This window comes from Heterodontus francisci, chromosome 12 (genome assembly GCF_036365525.1).
Source record: "Heterodontus francisci isolate sHetFra1 chromosome 12, sHetFra1.hap1, whole genome shotgun sequence".
NCBI classification, from domain to species: Eukaryota; Metazoa; Chordata; class Chondrichthyes; order Heterodontiformes; family Heterodontidae; genus Heterodontus; species Heterodontus francisci.
In genome coordinates this window covers 83,499,547-83,524,753 of record NC_090382.1, presented here as the reverse complement: position 1 = coordinate 83,524,753, position 25,207 = coordinate 83,499,547, and the positions used below count along the sequence as shown (strand labels likewise).

The following is a 25,207-nucleotide window of genomic DNA, read 5'->3' as shown; positions in this document are numbered from 1 at the left end:
GTATCCTGGTACATAAATCACAAAAGGTTGGTATGTAGATATAGCAAGTGATTAGGAAGGCAAATGGAATGTTGTCATTTATTGCAAGGGGAATTGAATATAAAAGTAGGGATGTTTTGCTACAGTTGTATAGAGTATTGGTGAGACCACATTTAGAGTACTGTGTACAGGTTTGGTCTCCTTATTTGAGAAAGGATATAAATACGGTGGAGGCAGTGCAGAGAAGGTTCACTCAACTGATACCTGGGATGGCAGGGTTATCTTATGAAGAAAGGTTGGACAGGTTAGGTCTGTATCCATTGGAGTTTCGAAGAATGAGAGGTTCTCTTATTGAAACAAATAAGATCCTGAGGGGACTTGACAGGGTGGATGCTGAAAGGATGTTTTCCTTTGTGGGAGAGACCAGAACTAGGGGGCACAGTTTAAAAATGAGTCATCCATTTAAGACAGAGATGAGGATAAAATTTTTTCTCAGGGTTAAGAGTCTTTGGAACTCTCTTCCTCAGAGCGGTGGAGGCAGAGTCATTGAATATTTTTAAGGCAGAGGTAGATAAATTCTTGACTAACAAGGGAGGCAAAGGGTATTGGGGGTAGGTGATCTTATTAAATGGCGGAGCAGGCACAAAGAGGCCGAATGGCCGCCTAATTCATATTTTCGTATGCCCAATCACTTATTCTATCAATGCAACGTTCTGCTCCCACCTATGTTATGCCACTTAACTTTGTATCCAAGTTTTCTGATGATACTAAGGTTCTCTGTTCCTTCACCTAAGTCAATCATAAATTTAGTGAAAAGCTGAGGCCCCAGTACAAATCCCTGGAGGACATCAGTAGTCGCACACTGCCAGTTGGAGTACATACCCATTATCCTTATTCTTCGTCTTGTACCTCTTAACCAATTTCCTACCCATAATAAAAGGTTGCCTCCAATTTCTGCACTTCCATTTTTCCTTGGAACCTTGTTGACTGCCTTCTACAGGTCGACATAAATAACATTCATAGACACTGCTTTATCTAGCACGTTTGTGACATCCTCAAAAAAAAAAAATCAACTAGATTAGTTAGATATGACCTACCCTTTACAAATTTATGCTGGTCCTCACTGACCAATTTAAATTTGTCCAAGTTCTCAGTCACTCTGTCTTTAATAAACTCTGGTAACTTTTGCACAAGAGACATTAGACTAATAGGCCTACAATTTCCTGATTTATCTTTCCCACTCTTAAATAATGGAGTGACATAAGCAATTTTCCAATTTGAGAAATAATTCTTGAATCAAGACGACTTTGGAAGATTATGAATAAAACATCCACAATTTTCTCAACTACCTCTTTTAATGCCCTGGGGTGGAAATCATCAGGTCCTGGAGATTCGTCTATCTCGTTTCTCAGTTTTCTTTCTTACATGGCCTTAGTTGATTTTTTTATGATGGCTTCTATTTTGTGGTTTATTATAATTGATTTAACAATGTAATTTTTCTTTCAGGGAATCCTAAGGGCGCCATGCTCACACATGGAAATGTGGTAGCTGATTTTTCAGGCTTTTTGAAAGTTACAGAGGTGAATATATACACACAGCTGTTTGGCTGCAAGTAAATTAATGATACAAAACTTGCCATGTAGAAAGTATTGTTTTCAGTCCCCATTACTCTGCTGACATTGTATACAAATGAAGTTATACAACTTGTTGATATTTTCTTATGTAGTTTTCAATTTGACAAATGTTTTGAATTGATTTTGAGAACCTGTTTTTTTTTAAATCAGTGAACATCGAGCTCACATGAGTGCAGCCATAGTATCCTTTCAAAAATTAAATGTTACAAAGAGCTATGATTGATTTGAACTGATTTTTATTTTTTGCTGTGAACATGTTGATTTTTCATTATTAAATAGTAAGGACATAGGCTATAATTGGGGAACCCAACTTGAGAAAGTTGCTGGCTCTGGTGATGCAAAGTAGTTGAATTAACATTAGTCATTGTGCTTCTGCTGATGAATCAGTTTCCCTATGTTGTTGGCCTCAGTAATTCAGTCCCTGATAATATCATGACACATAGGGTTTAAATAAAATTATCCCAAAATCTAAAAATTTATGTCACTCTTGAAATTCCCTTGGTTTGATGGGAGGGAAAACCCATGGTAAGACTTAATATCTTCCTTTTGCTCTTTAAAAAAAAAAGTCGACTTTTTTTAAAGGTTTCCCCACCCCGAACAATGCATTATTTTTCAGCCATTCTGGTGGGGTGGTGACATGTTTCCAGTACAGTTCTTGAGCTACCCATATGGGACCCATCAAGCATCTTCTTGGCACTCCTCTGACAGTATGATTGAAATTCAGATCTTTATTTAGAGGATTCCAGAAGTGGAACTTCAGTTTTTCATTTTGTAGTACAATGTGCTGCTGTGTTACTATAACTTCCAGAGTTGTGAAGATTTGGACCAAGTATGTGATCCAGAGTGTGGTTATATCAGGATGGTGTTGGTGTTGGTGGGTGCAATCCTGAATTGGAAAAAAATATAAATCACCTGTGGGAAATAATTGCTATTGCAGTGATTTCTATGACCAATTATGTCCCTTTAGATCTTTGAGTAACATTTGATTGTCTTAACCTTCTTCCCATTGCCATCAGACACATTATTTAGGTGCATTTGATCTAGAACAGCAGTAAAGTCGATGTAATTTGTGAATTAAGAAGTGGGCAACAAACTGCAATATTGGTGATTCTCACTCTTTCTGAGCAATATGTGTTCAGTGCACTTTGAAACAAGCCTAACTTTAAGCATTTCATTGAATTTAAAGTAATGGGGCTAAATCGGATAGCCCCCAAAAACGGGCATGGGGATCACGATGCGTCAGTAACCTGTATACGGTTGGCAGGATATGCAAGATCTCAGATGTGGGTATGAGGCTTATAGCAGTGCTAAGTGTGTGACGGTGCAGTGGAGCATATGAAAGTATGAGTCCTGATTGATAGAGATCATTGGTAGGTGAAGTGAGCAGTGTTTGAGGCTAGTGGTGCAATTGGTAGGATATGGCATTTGAAGATGCATTCACTGATCTTTGACCACTTGTGTGAGGCCTTTGAACTTCTTGCAGGACTGTATCTAGGTTCTTGGGTTTGACGACTGGCATTGACCTCCATTGCTATCTGTTCCCACTGCCTTTTAAGCATGTGGCTGGAGGGCCTCCTAGCCCTGTGCAGATATGGGACATTTCTCCTCCTTTCCACCTCCTCCACAAAGGCCCACAAGTGCAGCATCGAAAACCTGGGAGCCTGCTCTTTTGCACATTGTCCCATTTTCAATATTTCCCAGTTCAGATTCACTTCCTGCACCAACTAGTCAACTGTGACAGCCGCATCACGCCAGCAGATTGCGTAATACTCACTGACATTTCCCTCTCTCTTACAGGACAAGGTGGTAGACAAATGGAGGAAACAGGAGCTAATTGGAGGGGTCAGCACATCTGCATGTCCTAACTGCCAGGGAGGAAATGGTGTTGGGGACTATTGGGAGGCCCATTGTTGAAGGCTTTGCTAGTGGCAGGGCTCAAAGCGTCAAAGATGACTATATCCTCATAGTCAATCCTACTTTCCACTCATCCCCACTCTCTTCTGATTTGCAAGCTGCAGATGGTGTAAGAATGCACCTCTTATTTTCCACCTGATTGGCTGGCATTTCTCAGCACACAGGATTTCCATTGCCGGGGTCCTTGATCTCCGGGAAGGCCTGTGACTGTCCACTTAAGTGTCTAATTGGCACTTGATCCAGCAGGCCTTCCCCAGAAGAGGTGATGTTGGGCTCTGGCCGGCGCTTTTGGTGGTGGTCGAGACCTCTGTTGCCAGGGCAAAATCCTAGCCATGGTGACCAGCTCAGATGCTGACACAGTACATGTCTTAGAGGATGGATTAGAGGCGGGATCTGCACGTGGTGAGACACTGGGCACAAATGCGCTGCAGCCAGGGCAGGGGGCAAGGTGAGTGCAGATGCCAGCTCACTGGAGGGCAAGGTCACACAGGGGTTCTGCTGCAGAGGACTCCGATGAGGATTTCAGTGACAGAAAAAGGCTGATGGGTCTGCAGTTAATGTCTAGGAGCATGGAGTACAGCACAACTTGGCACAGGGCTTTGTGCAGAGCTTGGAGCCCACCCTTTCCAGCATGGAAATGCTGGCCAACTCTATTACTACATTTGTGAACACAACCATGATGCAGCATCTGAGGCCCAATGTCTCCGCTTCCATTGCAGCACAAGCAACAGCCGCCCGACGTCTGGGTGCTGTAGTGAATGCTCAGACTGCTGTCATGCAAGCCCAGCTTGCTGACATGCTAACTTGGATTACTACCGTCATGTATGTGGAATAGAATTTGCAAAAGATCTTGCAGGGTTTCACAACAGTCCAGCAATCTGACCTCCAGATTACTAAAATTGCTGAGGCACCGCCCCGGGAAGTGGCAGTGGCTCCATTGAGCCCAAACCATCTGTCCTTTCTCATAATACCAACATGTGTCCTCCTAGCCCTGCCACTCTGCTAATGCCCTTGCTGTTGCCTGTCAGCCAGCCAGGATGGTGCAGTCTGAAGCTAGGCCTTGAAGCCCCAGAGCTGCTTGAGGTCATACTTCAAGGCCATCTGCAGTCTCCTCCACTGAAAGTCAGCAGCTTCAAACAGCATTGCTGCAGCCACTCTGGTAGTGCTTCATCAAAGCACTAAGACAAGCAAAGGCTCATGGAAGACAGGCACTAAGGGAATGCACAAGGGTGATCAGTTGACTTTTATATGCAAAATGCAATGATTTCATTTATAAATTTGGTTTGAAATGTTTATTTTGTGGTGTCGATTATTTCAGTATTGTGGCCAAGAAGACACTGTGATGGTCAGTGACGGAGGCAAGGTAAGATGTATGTGTGTTGGTGAATGGAGAATTAGTGTTGCAGTTACTGGTATCGCACTCGGACAAGTTTTACATAGACAGCCAGACAGAAAGGGACTGTGTAGGTTGTCAACTCCCTTCCTCTTCCTCCTCATGCTCCTACTCCTCCTTGTACTCCTGCTCCTCAACTGTTCGACATACAGCTGGTGGCAAAAGCTGTCCCCTCATGATGCGGTATGCAGCAGACCGCGATGAATCTTGACCCGTGCTTTGGCGAGTACTGCATGGCTCCTGAAGAACAGTCCAGGCAGCGGAGACATTGTTTCAGCATGCTAATAGTCTGCTTCATTACATTTCTTGTGGCAGCATGGCTTTTATTGTATGCATGCGGTGCATGTATGCATGGATTACACATCAGTTTCATTAGCCATGTCATCAGTGGATATTCCTTGTCACCCACAGACACACTTTGGTTTGCCGTGGTGGCTCAAATACATCTGGCACAGCAGGCTGCTGCAGAATGAAGGCATCATGATTGCTGCCAGGATACCAGGCATTAACCTGCATGATTCAGTACCAATGGTTACACACCAGCTGGGCATTGAGATAATGGAATCCCTTTTGGTTCCAGTATAGGGCAGAGTTGACGTGCGTCGCTCACAAAACAATGTGCATGCAGTCAATGGCATCCTGAACCATGGAGAAACCTGCAATCTAGAAAAGCTATGTGGTCACTCTGCCTGCTTGTCTCTGGGAGGAAAAAAGAAAATGAAATGTAATTAGCTCTCATTGAATGGAGAATCTCCGTGACCTCCCTTATGCAACAGTGGACAGCAAACTGCAAGTTGTTGCAAATATCTCCAGTTCATGCCTGGAAGGAGTCCGAAGCATAAAACTTCATCGCCACAGTCACGTTCACAGTCATGGAAATGTGATCCCTGTGCTTTCTGAAGTTGCAGCAGGTGGCAAACTTTAGTGAGGACTGAAGTACAGATGCATCACTTACATCCTGGTGGATATGGCCTCCTGCTGAGAGTCACAAACATATACTTGAAGTGGGACAATCCTTCTTGGAAAATAAAACTATTTTAGTCAACGTTTTTAACAAATACAATGATGTTCAATAAAAGTAGCTATTTACTGATAAGATGAGCAAATCAGTGTTTCCTTAGTGTTAATTCTATCTTTTCATGGCTGATGTTCACTACCTCCCCCTCAGCAGTTCAAAATTTTGATTTATATGATTTAAAAAAAAAAAAAATCTGTTGAAACTAAAATCTGCTGTGAAGGTAATTTTCTTCAGCTCTCCCCATGGGTAATCTCCCTTAACTGATCTGTTGACCAAAAATAAAAATAATGGTGGACAGTGTCACTTTAAGTATGGAATTCATGGCATGTTTGAGTTGTGAATATTAATACTGTAAAGTTCCAAAATCCTAGTTTAAATCATGTGAGGCATTTTAATAAGGGTGATCAATCATATTTCTATAGGTTTTAAAGATCTATTTGGTAGATTATGTAATGATGCATGCCAATGTATTGTACTATGAAACGAGCATGACACAGGTTTGCTCCTGTAGCTTCCCCCACATCAGGTCTCCAATCTCATTTCCTAATGTTATTGATGGAGGTGGCATTTAAATTAAAGGAACTACCCCACCACAAGAAGGGGAAATCGGCAGATATACCGCCCCAAGGCTATTCTCGGGCACCTTTTTTTATTATTTGCTCTTACAATATGAGCGTCATTGGCAAGGCCAGCATTTAGTATCCATCTTTAGTTTCCCTTGAGAAGGTGGTGAGGATCTGCTTTCTTGAACTGCTACAGTCCATGTGGTATAGGTACACCCACAGTTCTATTAGGGAGAAAGTTCCAGGATTTTGACCCAGCAAGAGTGAAGGAATGGCAATATAGTTCCAAAGCAGGATAGTATGTGAGTTCAAGGGGAACTTGTAGGTGGTGGCATTCCCATGCGTCAACTGCCCTTGTTCTTCTAGGTGTTAAATGTTCTAGTTTGGAAGGTGCTGTTAAAGGAGCCTTGGTGAGTTGCTGCAGTGTATCTTGCAGATGGTACACACTGCTGCAACTGTGCTTCAGTAGTGGAAGGAGTGAATGTTTACTGTGGTGGATGGGGTGCTGATCAAGCGGGCTGCTTTGTCCTGGATGGTGTCGAGCTTCTGGTGTTTTTGGCGCTACACTTATCCAGGCATGGAGAGTATTCCATCACACTCCTGACTTGTGCTTTTGTAGATGGTGGACAGGCTTTGGGAGTCAGATGGTGAGTTACTGCAGACTTCCTAGCCCCTGACCTGCTTGTGTAGCCACCATATTTATGTGGCTGGTTCAGTTCAGTTTCTGGTCAAAGGTGACCATCTGATACGGTTGGTGGAGGATTCAGCGATGGTAATGCCATTGAACATCAAGGGGAGATTATTTAGATTATCTCTTGTTGGAGATGGTTGCAAGTGCTTCAGCCCTGTCTTTTTGCACTGACATCATTGAGAATGGGGATGTTTTTGGAGCCTCCTCCTCTGGTTTGTGGCTTAATTGTGCACCATCATTTTGGACTGGATGTGACAGGACTGCAGAGCTTTGATCTGATCTGTTAGTTATGGGATCACTTAGCTCTGGCTATAGCATGCTACTTTCACAGTTTAGCAATCATTTTAGCCCTGTTTTGTAGCTTCACCAGGTTGGCACCTCATTTTTGGGTATGTCTGCTACTGTTCCTGGCATGCTCTCCTATACTCCTCATTGAACCAGGTTTTATAATGCTTTATTCCAAAAAGATTTGAGCCAGGAAGTGATGCTAGCCCAAAGAGCTCTAAACAGAGAGGGGATAATGAATAGTAAAGAGCAATCACAACATAGTAATCTGATCAAATAATTCAGAGGGCATCACAAACCATGGAAGCAAAAGCAGATCATGAATGTCTGAACACCAAGGCAAGATTACTGCCTTTGAAATCACTTCTGTGACTTGGCGAATTAATTGTTTTGCTAGTGGTTGGTGAAACAGCAAACCTTTACTGTTGCCACATTTTGTGCACTTAATGGATGATATCCTCTGTGAAGGATTAACAGCTGTGATATAATCAATGTGCCTTATGGAGTGACAACTAACATTAGCTGCCAAGGTCACTACACAATATTGTAGGAAGTATATTCACAATCAATGTAAGATAAATATGTAATAACTGGAAGAGAAATTAGAAATACTTCTGAGGTAGCTGTGTCACAGCATTCTGCATGGAATGCGAGTAGCAAAGCCTTAGACGTTGTCCCTTCTTATCAGATTCTCTCCTGGACAATAATGGAATGTTGACCCTGTATCCCAAGTATCCCAGTAGCCCAAGATAAGGTTAACTATAGCTGTTGGAAAACTCTCACTCATCCAGTAGCATTTTAAGAACAAACTTTCCAAATTTTTCTTTCTTTTCACAATAACCACCAGTTTATTTCCAGATGAACTCTGTTATTGTGCTGCCTAATCAAAATAAGAAGGAATCACTAGTTCAAGGAAGCAATAGATAACACAGCAAGAAACTGTTATTAGAAAAGTAACACTGTGACCCACCGAGAATTGTGATAGCATTTCAGCACCAGTGCAAAGTAAAATGAGATTGAATAGAGCATAATGGGCAATGGGTAACATTTCAAAGAAAAAACTTCTATTTTTCCTGTAATATCTTTCACAACTCTTCCAGTAATGTTATTTTATAACTAAGTTGCTTGTGGTTTTACTCTTCATAGTATGAACTATAACTAATATAGCTCAAATGGCATCTGTTTTCCCCAATTTCCATCCCTTCTGTCTTGAAAGTACTGACCACTGATTCACCAACTACCAACAACCTCCAGCACATTGAATGACCATTCTTTATTTAGTTCAGGGTGGCAGTCATGCAGGCAGGAGCCAAGGTGGGTGACAAATTGTTGCTGCTCAGTAGTATTATGCCTGGGAAATTTGAATTCCTAAGTCTCATTTGCATTGACCCACTCATGCTCCTGGGAGGGGGATGTCGAGTTGCAGGATACCACTGCCAGGACCGAAACAATGCTCCCCAGCACTTACTTAAGTCACTGGGAGGGTCTTCAGGAGGGCCACACAATTCGGGCCGCTGTTGGTGGGAGTGGGGGTGGAGGGGGAGAGAGTGGGGTTGGTGAGCCGGGGGATGGGACGGCGCATCTGGGAAGCTCCAGACAGTCCTCAACATTCCTTGTGCAGCCTAAAGGATCACTCCTGCTCTTGTTGGACCCAGAAGGGAAGTCTAAAACATGTTTTTTACAAACTTACATTTTTGGGCCTCTTCTGGCTCTGATTTCTCTTCCCACTGGTTTAAAATCAGAACCTTCAGGAAGGGAGCAGGACTTCAGCAGTTAAGCACCATGGGTAAATCTAACCGCATGCCCACCTAGGTGAGCAGGATTAAAATTGACTGTTAAGTGTCACCAGACTCTTTGGCTATGGGCAGCATTACAGCTATGCAGAATCTATCTTTATCCATATATTCACCATTTCCAGCAGGTGAAAGGTTATTAGATAGTAATTGGTTTGGAAACCCTGGATATTGTTCCCCTCCCTTAATATTTCTCTTTCATTTGATATTGTTTAATTTAGTAGGGATCAAATCTAGGATCTTCCTGGTCTGTATAGCTCAGTACTATCTCAGGCAGTATATTTCCTCAAATGTCCATCAGTTAATTGCTTCAGTCAGTCGTACCTGATAATATCCTTACTGAAATACTAATTTGTCTTAACTACAAGATTCCCAAACTTAAATTGCTGTTAAGTACTGGGATATAAAACAACCCTTGATACAATTATTCATCAAGTGGAATACCTTTAGAATCATAGAATGATACAGCAAAGAAGGAGGCCATTCAGCCCATTGTACCTGTGCCAGCTCGTTGAAAGCTATCCAATTAGTCCCACTCCACTGCTCTTTCCTCGTTGCCCTGCAAATTTTTTCCCCTTCTGGTACTTTTTCAATTCTCTTTTGAAAGCTATTATTGGATATGTTTTCACTACCCTTTCAATACTACAATTCCAAATCATCATAACCAGCACAGTTCATGGAGGAGCCAGCATTCCACCAGTCCTGCTTTAAAAAGTGATGTTGGGCACAAAATTAGGATCATTTGACCCCAATTTCTAGGCCCTACAAGTGCCCTTAGACTTCCAAAATGGCATCCATGCCATGTGTGCATACTTCTGGGGTGGGTCATGCCAGATGTCCTATCGGTGAGGGGATTAATGCATGCAGAATAAACAGCTGGTGGAATTATGCAAAGCAGGGAGATCTTGGTGTCAGTCATTATGCAATGCTGATTTGAAGTCAGCCATACTGTTTTGGAGCTCAATGCTCCAGCTAATGGCTTCTCTTAACCTCAGACAGGTGAACATGTACTCTCACCACCAGTGCTATTTAAAGGGATTATCAACTGCTTACAAGTTGGCTGCTGGTTAATATCTTGGTGTTGCGTTGATTCTCCAATTATTTAGTGCTTTCTATCATTGTTTAAAGTTGTAAAAGTATACAGAAGTGTGTGGTAGATACTGAAGGAGTTGTTGCTGACTTCAAGGCTTCTGCACAAACCAGTTGCTCACAGACATAGGAATAGTAGTGGGCATTTCCCTTGGAATACAAGATGACTTGGAGAATGAACAGAGGCCACACAAAGCAGGGCAAGTTGCTCTAAAAGGATGGAGGGGGAGGGGGAAAAAGGGCTCTCAGCCATATCCACCCAAGGTGTTCAAGGAGCAATTCTTCTACTTGAACCTCACCAAGGAACAGTGTATGTGATATCTATGCTTCATTAAGGATGTCCTCACTGAAATCTGCCACCTGCTGGAGCCACAACTGCAACCCCAGAGCAGGACTAGGACCAGATTGCCAGTGGCTGTGACGGTGAATTTTTTATGCATTTAGCTCCCACCAGGCTGGAACTGGAGATATTTCCAGCATCTCGAAGCTTGCCATGCACTGATGCTCTCTATTAATTGAAAGCTAACTACATTTCATTATTTTTTGCCAGAGACAAGCAGGTGGAGCGAGCATGTGGCTTCGCAAGAATTGCAGGTTTCCCCATGATGTATAGATTGCGTGCACATCCCTTTGTGGGCACCATATGTCGCCCCTGTCCTATACTAGAACAAAAAGGAATTCCATTCCCTCAACATCAGCTGGTGTGTTACCACAGGAAAGTCAGTTCCCAGTATCTTGGCAGCAATCATGATGCCTTCATTCTGCAGCAGTCTGTTGTGCCAGCTGCATTTCAGGGAAAATGAAAAATCAAAGGCTGGCTACTGGATGATAAGGAAGCAAGGAGAAAAACATAGCCCCTTTCTGGCCTGGCTATCTGTGAAGAACTCATCCAAAAACAATACCAGTAAAGACAACCCCAATTCCCTATGAACCCAACAACCCTGTACCTTCCCTTCCCTCTGTCACTGACCTATCATCTGCTTGACCACAATGCAAAAACAAATATCATCACAAAAGAAACATTACACGCCAAATTTTTGTATGAAATTATTCCATATTGCCACAAAAGTCAACTAATCACTCTTGTGCATTCCCTTAGTGCCTGTCTTCTATATGCCTTTGCCCACCCTAGTGCTCCTATGTGGAAGGCTAGTGACTTTCAGTGGGGGAGACTGAAGATGGCCTCAAGCAGCTGTAACCCTAGAAGACCCAGGTGCGGATAGGACCATCGTGGCTTGGGTGACAGCAATCTTTGCTGTCTGGCTGGCAGGATACTGGAGGAGTGGCAGGGGTGGGAGGACGATTGCTGTCTTCTTGAGAGAGGACAGCAGATTTGTGCTCCATGCAGCTACTGCCATTCCCCCGAGTGGCACCTCTGTAGTCCTAGTGATCCATTAGAGGATAGATTGCTGGACTGCTGTGACACTCTGCAAGCCCCTTTGCACACTGTAATCCACAGCTATGATGGCAGCAGTCTGAGCTTCCACTGCAGCACTCAGATGTTGGGTGGCGGTTGCTTGTGCTGTAAGGGAAGCTGAGACATTGGCTATGAGACGATGCATCATGGCGTCACAAGTGTTCAAACGGATTTGGCCGCCACTTCCATGCTGGAAAGGATGGGCTCCAAGTTCTGCGCAAAGCCCTGTGCCAAATTGGTGTTGGACTCTTCCATGCTCCTTGACATTGACCCCAGGCCTTCTGACAGGCTTTCCAATGCATCAGACATTTTGGTGTTTATACCCATCAGCATTCTTCTGAAGGCTGCCCCATTTAAGTGTTCTGCAGTGGAACTGGAGTGCAAATTTGACCTTTGGTGAACAGGCATCTGCATTATCCTTGGCCCTTGCCCTGCCTGAAGCTCACTCATGCCTGGTGTCTCACCATGTCCATATCCCACCTCCTGTGCTATCCTCTAAATTACAAGCAGTAACTGAACGTGAAAGCAAGTGACGTTGCTGTGTCTTCTTCATCATTGCCGCCTTGTTGCTCCTCTGCTGCCTGGCCAGGCTTCACCTCTGGTATTTCACAAGAGAAAGACACAACAGCAGGTTTGTGGTGCAGGGAAGGAGAAAAAAGAGCTACATATTTACACCATCTGCAGTTTGTAAATCAGAAGATGGTGTGGGATGAGAGAGAGGTGGGATTTGAGAAGGTGGATTAAGTATGCAGATACCATAATTTTCAATGGTTTCATCCTGTCCTCAGCAATGGCCATCCCTATAATAGCCAGCATCATATCCTCCTATCCTCCATGGGGGTCAGGATATGGAGGCTTGCCTATCTGCCACCGGTTAACTCCTACTGCCACTGTTTGTGCACTACCTTGTCCTTCAAGAGACTTCAAAGAGACGGAATCTATTTGGATGATGTGGCTGTCATGGTTGAATAGCTGACAGTGTGTACAAGTTGTGAGGGTGCAGTGGAGTATATGAAAGTCAGGTATGAGTCCTGATTGATGGCGATTGTTGGTAGCTGAGTGATACAGGTGTCATGAATTGTGCAGTGTCTGAGGTTAGTGGTGTAGTTGGTAGGATATGGCATTTGAAGATTTATTCATGGACCTCGACCACTCGTGAGGTCACTGAAATTCTTATGGCACTGCATCTAGGTCCACGGAGCTTGACTCCAGGCACTGACCTCCACTGCTTTCTGAATGTACATCTGGAGGCCCTCCTGTCACCCTGCGGATATAGGATATCTATCCTTCTTTCCACATCCTCCATCAAGGCCTCCAGTGCAGTGTCACTGTCTCCCATGTTGTGCCATTCTTTAATGTTTCAAAGATCAGACTCATTTTCCTGCACAACTTGCAGACCCCTGCTCCAGCCACAATACACCGCGCCCCCACCCCCCCACCCCACCCCTGTTGAAAAGGTGTAGGTTGGCTTTAGCAGTGCAATTTAGCTTTAACTGATGCTAGCCACTCACAATATTAGTTCCCTGCTGAATCGTCCAGGCAGTTAACCCCTACTATTAGCACTCGCCCGGCACTGAAATCATTTAAAACAGCAGGCAGCATAAAGCTGACATGCTGCCTGCATCACAATGAAAAGATCGCATTAATCGCGCATCATGAACCCTGTTTTGGGGGGCTATCGAATTTAGCCCCTGTCATGACTCAGGGGGGGACATAAAGAAAAAGTGTTCACTCCCCTCTCAGAAATTATTTTTTTTACCAGTGCTAGAAATGAGCAGACATCCAGCAGAAATGGATTCTATCACAAATTTCTGCTCCTCCACTCTCTGCTGAAATTATGCCCCTCAAAATGTAACAATTCGGCAATAATATTTCTGTGCTAGAGGAAAACTGAAGCAATTCATCTCACAATTTAACTCCGAAGTGTTGGAGAGGGTAGTTGTGGAAAATAAAATATATAACTAATCAATTATTTCACATTTAATTTATTCTCAGAACTTAGACAACTAAAAAATACTCTTTTGGCTAAAGGCATTCCGAGTAGAATTGTTCTGAATCCAGCACTATGTATTGCATCACCAACTGGTTAGATATGGGCTGCAACATTTTCCACAGAGCAAAAATCTGATAGAGGAAACAAGCAGAAGCCAGGCATTTTCTCCACATTAAGAGACAGAGAATCTGTGCTTTGTTTATAGTTAACAATGACCCAGTGAATTCAGATTGTTCATCATCTTTTGCAATTGGCGATTGGTACATCATCTGTAGGTAATTTCTGTATTCCTACCAGTCATCATATTTGGGAGACATTTGCGTTTACTATAATTGTCTCCAGCTGCATCCTGCTACAATGCAAATATGTGAAATACAATATGTACAGTAATATTTTTAAAAATATAGAGCAGATGTGCAGTTCTTTCACACTTTCTAGTCACTGGCTGAACAGTAGGGATTGGCAGAGCTTCGGAGCAGGTTACTAACATTATTTTACAGGATGCTGAAATGTGATTCAGGTGCAACCTGCTGAGGGGGAGGGCAAATAAAATAAAATAATTGTGTTTCCAAATGTCATTTGAAGGATAGGTTTTCTCCAGTCACTGTTAATTGAATAAAAAAAACCTTAAGGCCGATGATATGCTTGTACTGTTTACTAACTGAATACTTTGCACATGCTATCTCATTAGTGTGGTGTTGATATGTTTACGTTTAAAGGGGCTACGTCACAAAGTGTTCCCAACATTTAGATGTTGTGTTGTCAATGGCATCATTCACTGCCAATTTATAGCTCAGAATAGCCAGCTTGGAAGTACGATAATGCGGGTGACTGCAGAAAGCTAGGAGAGGGGAGGAAGTTATCGCTGTTAGTGGCAACAGACCTTCATGAAACTATGTAGCTTTTGACAGCAAGTCACTTTGTGGCAAGTTACCAATTTGGCACAGAGGAGCTTTCCCACTTTTCAGGCAAGAAAAATTTGACGATCAGTTACCCTCATATCAATTTTTTTTTAATTTGTTTGTGGGATGTGGGTATCGCTGGCTCAGCCAGCATTTATTGCGCATCCCTAATTGCATCTCGAGAAAGACGAGGTGAGTTGCCTTCTTGAACTGCTGCAATCCTTGGGGTGTAGGCACACCCACAGTGCTGTTAGGAAGAAGGGAGTTCCAGGATTTTGACCCAGTGACAGCGAAGGAACGGAGATATAGTTCCAAGTCAGGATGGTGCATGGCTTGGAGGGGAACTTGCAGGTGGTGGTGGTCCCATGCATCTGCTGCCCTTGCCCTTCTAGGTAGTACAGGTCGCAGGTTTGGAAGGTGCTATCGATGGAGCCTTGGTGAGTTGCTGCAGTGCATCTTGTAGATGATACACACTGCTGCCACTGTGCAGAGTACGTTGACAGATGCCTGAGAACAGCCTTTTGGCTAGGAGTCAAGGGAACAGGACAGGTTATGAGGAAGTGGGTCTTAAAAATGAAGAATATTAATTTAAAAAATATATAAATTTTTTACAAAAATCGAAATACCGTAGATACTGAAATCTAAAATAAAAACAGAAAATGATGGAAACACTCAGCAGGCCAGGGATCATCTGTGGAGAGAGAAACAAAGTTAATTTTTCAGGTTAATGGCCTTTCATCAGAGTTGAGTTGACCAAGTTTGCAGCTGTAGATTTTGTTGTGATGACAGCACAGGATTTTGTTGAATGTAACTAACTTCTTACTTCCTCTCCACATATCCTGTGAGATGACAAAGCCCCTTTAATTCATGTCCATTTCTTCTGGTTTCATTTTCTTTTCTCTTGTAACTTTCTCTTTGTCTCTCTGTCAGTGTATTCTCCTCTCTGTCTCACATTCCCTCATACCCTCTGCAGAAAGTGATCTTTCCAAGACAGGATGATGTCCTTATTTCCTTCTTGCCTCTGGCTCACATGTTTGAGAGAGTTATTCAGGTAAGAGTCTATCTCACCATGCTTGTGCCACTTATTATGTTTTACAGAGCCAATGGTTGCCTACATCTGATGATGTACATATTTCCTACTTGCCATTAGCACACATGTTTGAAAGAATGGTACAGGTAAGAAGGATGCAGGCAGCAAAGGAATATCTGTAACTGTTCATCGCATCTAAAAGGTGTACTTATTTGCTGTTCTCTATTTTTCCTGCTTATCGTTTCAGTAAAACACTGGTGAAGGGCAGTATAGACTTGAAGTAATGCTATATTTCTGTATTTACTGACTATAATAACATATTATGGCCACTGATAACCATATTTATGCAGACATTTTTAATATCTTCTAAACTTCTTTGATTTCATCATCTTAGTGAATGCAATTAAGTACAGTACTTGTGATTCTGTGATGTTATGTTCTAGATCAATGTTATCATACACAGTGTAACATGAAGTTCTAATTTTTTCACCCAGAGGGTGGTTGGAATCTGGACTGCACTGCCTGAAGAGGTGGTGGAGGCAGGAACCCTCGCAACATTTAAGAAGTATTTAGATGAGCACTTGAAACGCCATAACATACAAGGCTACGGGCCAAGTGCTGGAAAATGGGATTAGAATAGTTAGGTGCTTGATGGCCAGCACAGACACGATGGGCCGAAGGGCCTGTTTCTGTGCTGTATAACTGACTCTAAGTCAATGCAACATTATGGAGCATGATGCATCCTTTTTCTCAATTATCATGATTCAGTGCAATTTAATGTGCTCATAAAGTAAGTTTGGATGAAGAAGGTCCTTCAGCCCATTGAATAATCATCCATCCACAATAACAACCCTTTAATTTTCCCATACCAGCATCTAGATGATACCTAAACTAGTCCTGAGCCCTGGCCTCTCCCACCCCATTTAAAATATTGCTCATCCTCTGTGTAAAGAAATACTTCCTGATATTGGTTCTCTATTTACCCTTCATAACCTTGTGCCCTTTTTTTTGCTCTAGCAGATCCGAATGTTATATTTTAAGTTTGAGATCTCTTATGTACTTGATATATCTCTTGAAGGGAATCTTTAAGAATACTCATCCTTGATGTTGAATAGCTTGATGTAATCTAATACTACAGTTTTAGATCACTTATGTATACCAGAAATAAGTGCTTTCTGGGGCATGTCACTCAACAGCTCCCTCCATTATAATGTAATTCCCCTTACACTAGCCCTCTGCTTCTTGCCTTTTGCCAAATACCAAATAGTCACAACCCTCAGTTTTTTAAGGAGTTTCTCATAGCACTTGCATACTAGAATTTCAAAAGGTCTTTAAGACAGCAACATCCTCATGGACGCCATCTATTCAAACAAGTTGACAAGGTTGATCAGACAAGATTTGCCACTTCCACTGGCTGTCTTGTTAAGTTGTTTTCATGTAGGCACTCTTCCATTTTGCTTCTGATTACTGATTCCATTAGATTACCAAATTTGAGATCCTCCTAATTGGTCTGTGGTTTCCAGAAAATGAGGATTACATTTGGCTGTTTGCAATCTGTTCAAACTTCCCTAGTGTTCACTGACTTGCTCAAAATAACTCTTAATATTTCACAACCACATTCTTTGCCTCTAATCATCCTGGGATAATTGTTCAACTGTCTATGGGATTTTTTTAATGCATTAATCACATCGAAGCATTGATTTTCTGTGTGTTGAGCAGTCAATAACTGAAAATAATTTTGATTTTTATTTCAAATTAATCACAAACAAAAAAGTTTACCCAATGTAATTATAAGGTGTTTCTATGTCTTTTGTTACTAAGGCTCTAAAGCACACCCTACTTAACTTCTCTTGCTTACCTAACTAGTATTTCCATGTGTGAAAAACAGTTTATTTCTGAGAATTCGGTCATTAAAAATGAATTATCCAGTAATTTTAATTAAACACTACAAATAACACAGAAAAGTTGGAACTTAGTGCTAAAATTGTATTATCAGAAGTAGATGGCTTTGAATGAAAAGGTATAGATGGTGTGATTGATTGGAATAACCTTATTTAGATTTTTAAAAAGTAGAAAAATGGTGACAAACATAGGTCTCACATTTTAATCACTTTGATTTCTGCCAATTTTTTTTAAAATATCCTATTTGGAAAATTGCACTGTAAAGGCCCATAAAATTGAGCTGGTTAGGCTACACTTTACATTTCCACTAAAATTCATTGCATAATCACAAATGTAAAATCTTCCAGGAACCAATAGACAGGGTAATAGAGTGTAATCACTTTTTTTCTTCTTTCCATTAATAAGTATTCCTTGATGTATTTAAAAATGGTAACCTGCTACAGTTTAAGAATACCACTGAACATGAGTTTATCAGCAGAAATAAGCATTTTTACTAAGGTTTTCCAGTCCTCCACCTGTAAGTAACATGATTAAAAAATCACTGAAAACTATACTAAACCAGTTGATCGTTTCATTGGTGTAGACTAGTCAATTTCTTAGTAAATTAAATATTTTTGATATGAATAAAAGTTTTACAACATGCCTATTAGTGTCTGTGCACCTAAGAAAATGGGCAGTTTGAACACCCTTTCCAAACCAGAGCAGTCGGTGGGGCCTGATTTGGATGAATTGAATCCTGAACCAGTGTAAAAGATCACTGAAAACGTGAGCGTAAGAGGTTTTGCATTGGATCAGCCGATTCTGCCTGGATTGTGCTGATATAACTACTATGCAGCAAGTGAAAACTCGACGCCCCCACAGACACTTGGTCCATCTACAAATATTGTATCTGCTCATGGCTAACTTGAGACACTTTGAAGAATTGGTATAACAGCACCATTGGGTCTGTTTTATGTAAATATGATTTCATTTTCTTTCAGTCTGTTGTTATATGCCATGGAGGCCGAATAGGTTTCTTCCAAGGTGACATTAGGCTCCTGTCTGATGATATGAAGGCTCTCCATCCAACAATTTTTCCTGTTGTTCCAAGACTGCTAAATAGAATGTATGATAAGGTAAGCTCTATTCTGTGTATTAAAGCACAACTTATTAAGTGTAGTACAACACATGAACTTGTGTTTCAAGGTAGTAAGACATCAACTTGCATTTATTTAGTGCTTTTAACAGAAATATCTAAAAGCACTTTACAAGAGGATGAGAAAAGTAAAATAGATAACAAGAAATGTATAAAGGAATGGGTGCCAAGCCATGACAGAATTAGGAGAGTTAAATGAAAGTATGGTTGAAAAGATGGGTTTAGTGAAGAGTTCTAGAGATAGGGTTAAGGCACTAACTGTTTAAATGACAATGGTGGGGAGGTTGTACAAAAGACTAGAATCAGAGGACTGAAGGATCTGGGAGATGAAATTTCAAAGGCAAAATGGCAAGAGGTGATGGAGGAATTTGAAGATGAGGATAATTCAGTGCACTGGGGGGCAGTGAGCCTGTGAAGACAGGATATTGGAATTTAGTGCAGGGAAAATTATGGAGGGAGAATAGTGAGAGTGGCAGTTAAGATCTTCTAGAAATCAGGCTAAATTTTCCACTTGTGTGGAATCAGATTGCATTCTTTGACCATGCGTACGCCACCCCCCCCCCCCCCCCTCGCCCCCCACCACCCCCACACACACACCAGGATGATTTCCTCAGTCTTCAGGGAATGTGCTTGCAGTGGGGTACAGATTGGCAAGAACAGGCCTCAATCTTGCTGAAACACAATATGATCAGTGGCCTCTATATTGCTAGCTTAAGTTCTTCAACTTTTAACTCCGATTTTAACTCAGAGTGGCAGTTGTATAAGTGGGGATTGAGGTTGGCGGTAAACTGTCCTATAAAGGTTCCCCTAAATTCGAAATGTCCAATAGTACATTGAGTTCTTTGTCTAACCCATGGGGTAAAAGCCCATCTTTGTTATCCACCATCCATGAGCCTTCGCACATGCCTTCTGTCTTTGATCAACCAGGTCTTTACATCTTCTTCCCTTTTCTCATCCTATGCTGTTCCCCACGAACAGTTTCACAACTCAAGACATCCCATCTCCAGTCATCAAACTAGTTTTCATGGCCTTCATCGTTCATAATTGCCTGTTATCAGTTGTTTATGCTTAGAGCTGTTTATAATGGTTATCCTGTCCAAAAATTCTCATTTCTTGTCAGACTATTGAAACATAAAGGCCAGAATTTTATGGCCCCCAAACGATCGGGGTGGGGGCGTAAAATTGAGTGGGAGACAGGGTGGGCCGTTCCCAACCCTGCTGCAATTTTATGTGGGGCGGCGGTGGCGAGAAACGGCCTGCCTGCCCCAGGCCAATTAAGGCCCTTAAGTGGCCAATTAACTGGTATTTTGCCCATGGCAGCCAGATGGCAAAATCCTCAAGAACCCCACCTGGTAAAACCAGGCAACCTACTTGCAGACTGCAGGGGGCCCTCCTGATCGGGCTCTCTGTGCCCCACAGAGGGCCACCCCCTAAGCCCCAACTGTCCCCAACGCACAACACTCCCCTTGCCCCTCTAACTGACCCCACTTGCCTTGCTGGGACCCAGCCGATTATCCCCAGCAAGGGCCTAAAAACTTAACTCTCTTCCGGGGCTGTCCTTCACCTTGCTTGCGATGGCTGGGTATAGTCCCAGCAGTGGCCACCGCTCCCGATGGACTGCTGGGACTAAGAGCTGCTGGCCCGTTGATTGGCCGGCAGCTCCATTAGGTGGGGCTTCCTGCCTCAAGGAGGTGGAAGTCCTGCCCAAGACCAATTAAGGTCCTGGGGAGCAAAAAATCCCGGCCTTGCTCCCAAAGCCCAGTGAAGGCAGGCTCGACAGTGAACGGGGCCCCCCCGCCCAACAAAAAATTCCGGCCAAAGTGTTTCACTAAGGTCTATATATTAATTAACTTTCACATTCCATCAAGCATCTTTAATTAAGCAAGGCAAACTGAAAAACCTAACTCAGCTTTGAAGTATGGTTGCTTGTTTTATCAATTCCTCTTAACGGTCCGTAGGCCTCAAGGCCTGATATGCAAGTGTCGGGAGATGTTAACAGTTCGTTCCTGCCCAAGGTCTGTCTTATCTGTGAAAAAACAGGTTTGCAGTATTCAGGAGTTTTTATTTTACTTTGAAAAGCTTGGTCTTAAATTAAGTCAAGTTACAGCAAACTGTACAGTAGTAATCTGTATTCTTACAAGGGGAAGCCACGGGCAGACAATGCCGAAATATGCATTGTGACCATTCCTGCTCCTTTTGCACCAACAGGGAAATCAAAAGAGGTAAAACCACATATCTTGCTGGGCCTCTTGTGGCCCGCGCTCTTCTTGCTACATTGGCCTGGCGGGGAAGCTACAGTGGTTTCTCCACACAAGCTTCTGGTTAAGATAGTAGTTGGACCCTGATGATTTCTGGTTCTGAAAACCGCACGTTAAAATTGGAACCTTCTGAATAAGAGTAGGGGGTGGACGGGTGGGCACATTCCATGGGCAATTTTAACTGCACGCCCACCCAGTTTCTGCCAATTGAGCAGCATTAAAAATGCTTCTAAAGTGAATACTTTCATGATATTGTAGCACTAAAGTACAAATTTTGTCCAATTTATTTTAGATATTTAGCCAAGCAGGTACACCATTAAAGCGCTGGCTCCTGGAATTTGCAGCCAGGAGAAAGGCAATTGAAGTGCAAAATGGCATCATAAGGAATGACAGCCTATGGGACAAACTCTTTTTCAAAAAAATACAGGTAAAAACAGTATTCACTTCACAAATGTCCTTTTAGATCATTAAAGGCAAGGCTTAACACATCAGTGCTCCTGTCTGTAGAATTCTCTCCCACAAAGTGCTTTGGAAAGGCATTTTGTCTCCTAAACTGATGTATTGAAAAATTAATCATTGCAGCTTGATTTGAAAATGTTTTTTGTATAAAATATAGGTCAGCGTATTATTGAAAAAAATTCACACCTACATCTATGGTTTATCTTTTGATTCAAAAAAAAAAACAGTTAGCTCCCATAACAAATTGATTTTAACTAAGGCTAGGAAATGGCTTACTCTCCTGCACACCAGTGAAAATCTTTTCAATTTCTTTTGTGCTATTAGCAATCACAAACCCACACATGATCAAAAGAGACGAGCAACGCCATTCAATGGATGAAGAAAGCCATTCAGCTAACATCAGACTCATTTTAATAAAACAAAGCCTCACTACAGTCATCTCCAATTACCTCCTACTATGCCAGTGAAAGGCCAAGAAAATTATCTAAGACATGCTTTCAATATTAAGTGCCAGTTTCTGCTTTTAGCATAATGTTATTTTTAAAAACTCACACCTTTTTTAAAAAAAAAGTTTTATTTTTATTTCTTTTTTCGGTCTCCTGAAACTCCAGCACTGCACAGGGAGCAATTCTGCTGATATTAACAATGGGGGCATTAGCATGATGCTCCATAGGGAATCTAACAAATTGCTGTTGGGGCCACATGGGAGGGACCTGAGTCATGAAAAATTAGCAATAGCTAAAAATATAACACCGCCCAGATCTTCTGGCTCAGTCACCTTACTGCCGTTTCAGACATGAACAGAATTTATGTTGAAAATACTGTCATGATCTAAATTTAAGTGAAATATTACTTGTACAAGAGCATTTTTAATTGCACTTTGGAACTGGTTTAAATAATGTGGACACCCTAAGCAGCATAAAGCTGTTATGAAATTTATGTCTTGCTTTGCATTTGGCTATTATGTATCCTGTTAACTTGGCGATGTTTGTTTCAACAGGATAGTCTCGGGGGAAAGGTGAGAATGATTGTCACAGGAGCTGCTCCTGCCTCTCCTGCTGTACTTGGCTTTCTAAGAGCAGCATTGGGTTGCCAGGTATTTAAACTAATACTTTTTAATTCTTTCATTACAATCGTTTCAGTTTTAATAAGAAAATATTTTTAAATAATCCAAATAAAGAATAAGAACACTTCTCACCAGCTTTCTAAAAAGAAATCCCCACATAAATACCACAAACTGATGGGTCATGGGTTCAATCCTCTTTACTGGTAAGTTCCCAATTGTACCTGATCTGTTTAGGGGAAGCACTAAAGATAAACCGGAGTTTGCTGTAGGAAATGGGGAAGGCTGAATAGAAATTCTAATTGTCACATGACTCAGGCAATGTAAGAGCAGGTTTGGATGCATAACAGATTCAGCACACTGACTGTCTTCTCAGCTCCTGAAGTGCCTAGAGAAAGACTGTAAAAGAAATAAAAATGCATGACCAACAATTGAAAATCATAAGGGAGGGGAGTACTTCACTGCCCCTTTAATGCTTAAGGTCTGCCTCATGCAATTTGTAGGTAGGTCTGTAACCTGTCAACCTGAAACGAGCACCATTTTGGCCAGGGACGGTACGTGGCACAGCCGCTTAAATATACGTATCAAGATCCTATGATCCGGTTGTATGACCCTGATTGCAATTTTCAGGTACAAATGGGTGGAACGCATGGCATTCAAGGACTTCCACCTGCCTCTGCTCCCACAGCCCAGCAGGATCTAACCCGTGGGCTGACTTGGTGAGGGGAATTTTAGCACCCAGAAAATGGGTGGGTTTGGACCAGGTGAGACGTAAAAAAAAATTTCAATCTCAAAACGGAACCTGACCTGCCTTGAACCTGCCCATTTCCAGTTTTAATGGAAGTGGGACAGGGGCATGAGCTATTGACCCATTCCCTGGATGGGGTTTCCTAATCTAAATATTTTAATGAGGCTATGTGCTTTAGATTTTATCTCTCTCCCAGATTTAACCCTGGGCACCCAGGCTGGGCCAAGAGGAGCAGGAGTTAACCTACTTCCCTCCCCATGATCGGACCCCACCAAAATCAGATCAGACCACTCCCCCTTCCTGACTGGACTGTCCCCACAATTGCCAACTGTTCCCCATGATCATTAACTGCTCCCTACGATCAATGACGCCCCCCCCCCCCCCACAATCACTGACCATATCCCATAATCACCAAATCTGCTGACCCTCCATCTTTGCCCCCATCTATCTCCAACCACCCTACAATCACCCATTAATCCTCCAAACCACGCTGTCCCCAACCGCCTCTCGCAATCTCTACCTTAGCAGCAGGAAACCTTCCTTCTCCTGGGCTGTAGCCCTGTCCAACAGGGAGCCACGCCTGTCAATCAGGCTGGCTTTCAGGCAAGGATACTGTTGGAAAAAATCTACGCTCGTTATGGAGTTAAAACGGCACATGTTCAGGGAAACCCAGACTTTCGGTTTCCCAACCTCACCCCCAACCATCTCCCACCCCCCACCCCCCACACAACTCCGGCTGCAGACACCCCGTCCCACCCACCCTGGCTTGGAAATCCCACTCCAATAAATATCAGAGCCAGTGTGTTGGTCAGACAATTTCCCACCTTCCCAGAAATGTCTAGCTGCAACAGGTGCCCACTTGGCTCCTGCAGCTCAACAGCTGCATGCTAATGAGGCCCAGATCTCAAAATGACTCGGGCCTCACACCAACATAGAGTGGATAGTCAGAGACTTTTTCCCAGGGTGGAAAGGGCTATCACCAGGGGGCATAATTTTAGGGTGATTGGAGGAAGGTTTCGGGGAGATGTCAGAGGTAGGTTCTTTACACAGAGAGTGGTGGGTGTGTGGAATGCGCTGCCAGCGGTGGTAGTAGAAGCAGATACATTAGGGGCATTTAAGCGACTCTTGGATAGGTACATGGATGATAGTAGAATGAAGGGTAGGTAGTTACTTAGATCTTAGAGTAGGTTAAAGGTTCGGCACAACATCATGGGCCGAAGGGCCTGTACTCTGCTGTACTGTTCTATATTCTATGTTCTATAACATTAACGAGCAGGCAGAGTGGTCACTCTATTTTTTTTAAAAAAACTTTGTGACCATTTCAATGATATATGAAAATCACCCCCAATGTTACATGACAGGACTGCCTGTTACAAAACATAGAAATTCACCTGTGGAACTACACAAAAAATGTTTATTTAAAAAATGAGCAAAGTTGAAAGGTCCCAAGGATGAATAAATTGGAAAAATATAATAATTCTTTGAATGAACTGAAATCTCTGCTAGTCACGGATGAAGGTAGTATAATAGAAGATGGTGCCATAAACTCAGGCCCAAAAGTTTTTTAAAAAAGGAGCTCAACAAATTTGAGAAAAACCACCATGAAATTATGTAAATACCAAACCAAAAGTATAAACCAGTAATCCCACAAAAAGGAACTTCTTATCAGAATGAGAACCCAAGAATGCACAGTCAATGGATGGAGGAAATGACTGTATTCAAAACAAAAATGTTATTTGCTTGGGAGAAAGTCAAACACAGACCCAAGTGAAAACCAGCCAATACCCGTCCCCTGGAGGAGACCGAAATAGGTTGCAGACACCTCCATACCACCCACAGAGGCAGAAGTTAGCTGCCAATATTGCCCCACCCACCCTCTCCCCCCCCCCACCCCTGTCTCCTCCACCCTCACCTCCGACAAGTGCAAGAAGCACAGGAACT

At 42.5% G+C, this 25,207-nt stretch overlaps 1 protein-coding gene across 3 annotated transcripts in view; it reads left to right on the top strand.

The window, feature by feature from the left end:
* Positions 1–25,207, top strand: part of LOC137375961 (long-chain-fatty-acid--CoA ligase 6-like) — a 118,152-nt gene that overhangs the window by 51,302 nt on the left and 41,643 nt on the right. For 2 of the 3 annotated variants that reach the window (XM_068043762.1, XM_068043761.1), the window contains 5 exons: positions 1,486–1,559; positions 15,770–15,847; positions 18,584–18,718; positions 21,289–21,423; positions 22,456–22,551. In XM_068043762.1, coding sequence (XP_067899863.1) covers positions 1,486–1,559; positions 15,770–15,847; positions 18,584–18,718; positions 21,289–21,423; positions 22,456–22,551 — 518 coding nt within the window. Of the gene's footprint in view, positions 1–1,485; positions 1,560–15,644; positions 15,723–15,769; positions 15,848–18,583; positions 18,719–21,288; positions 21,424–22,455; positions 22,552–25,207 lie in introns of all 3 variants that reach the window. The other variant, XM_068043763.1, reaches the window with a different exon arrangement.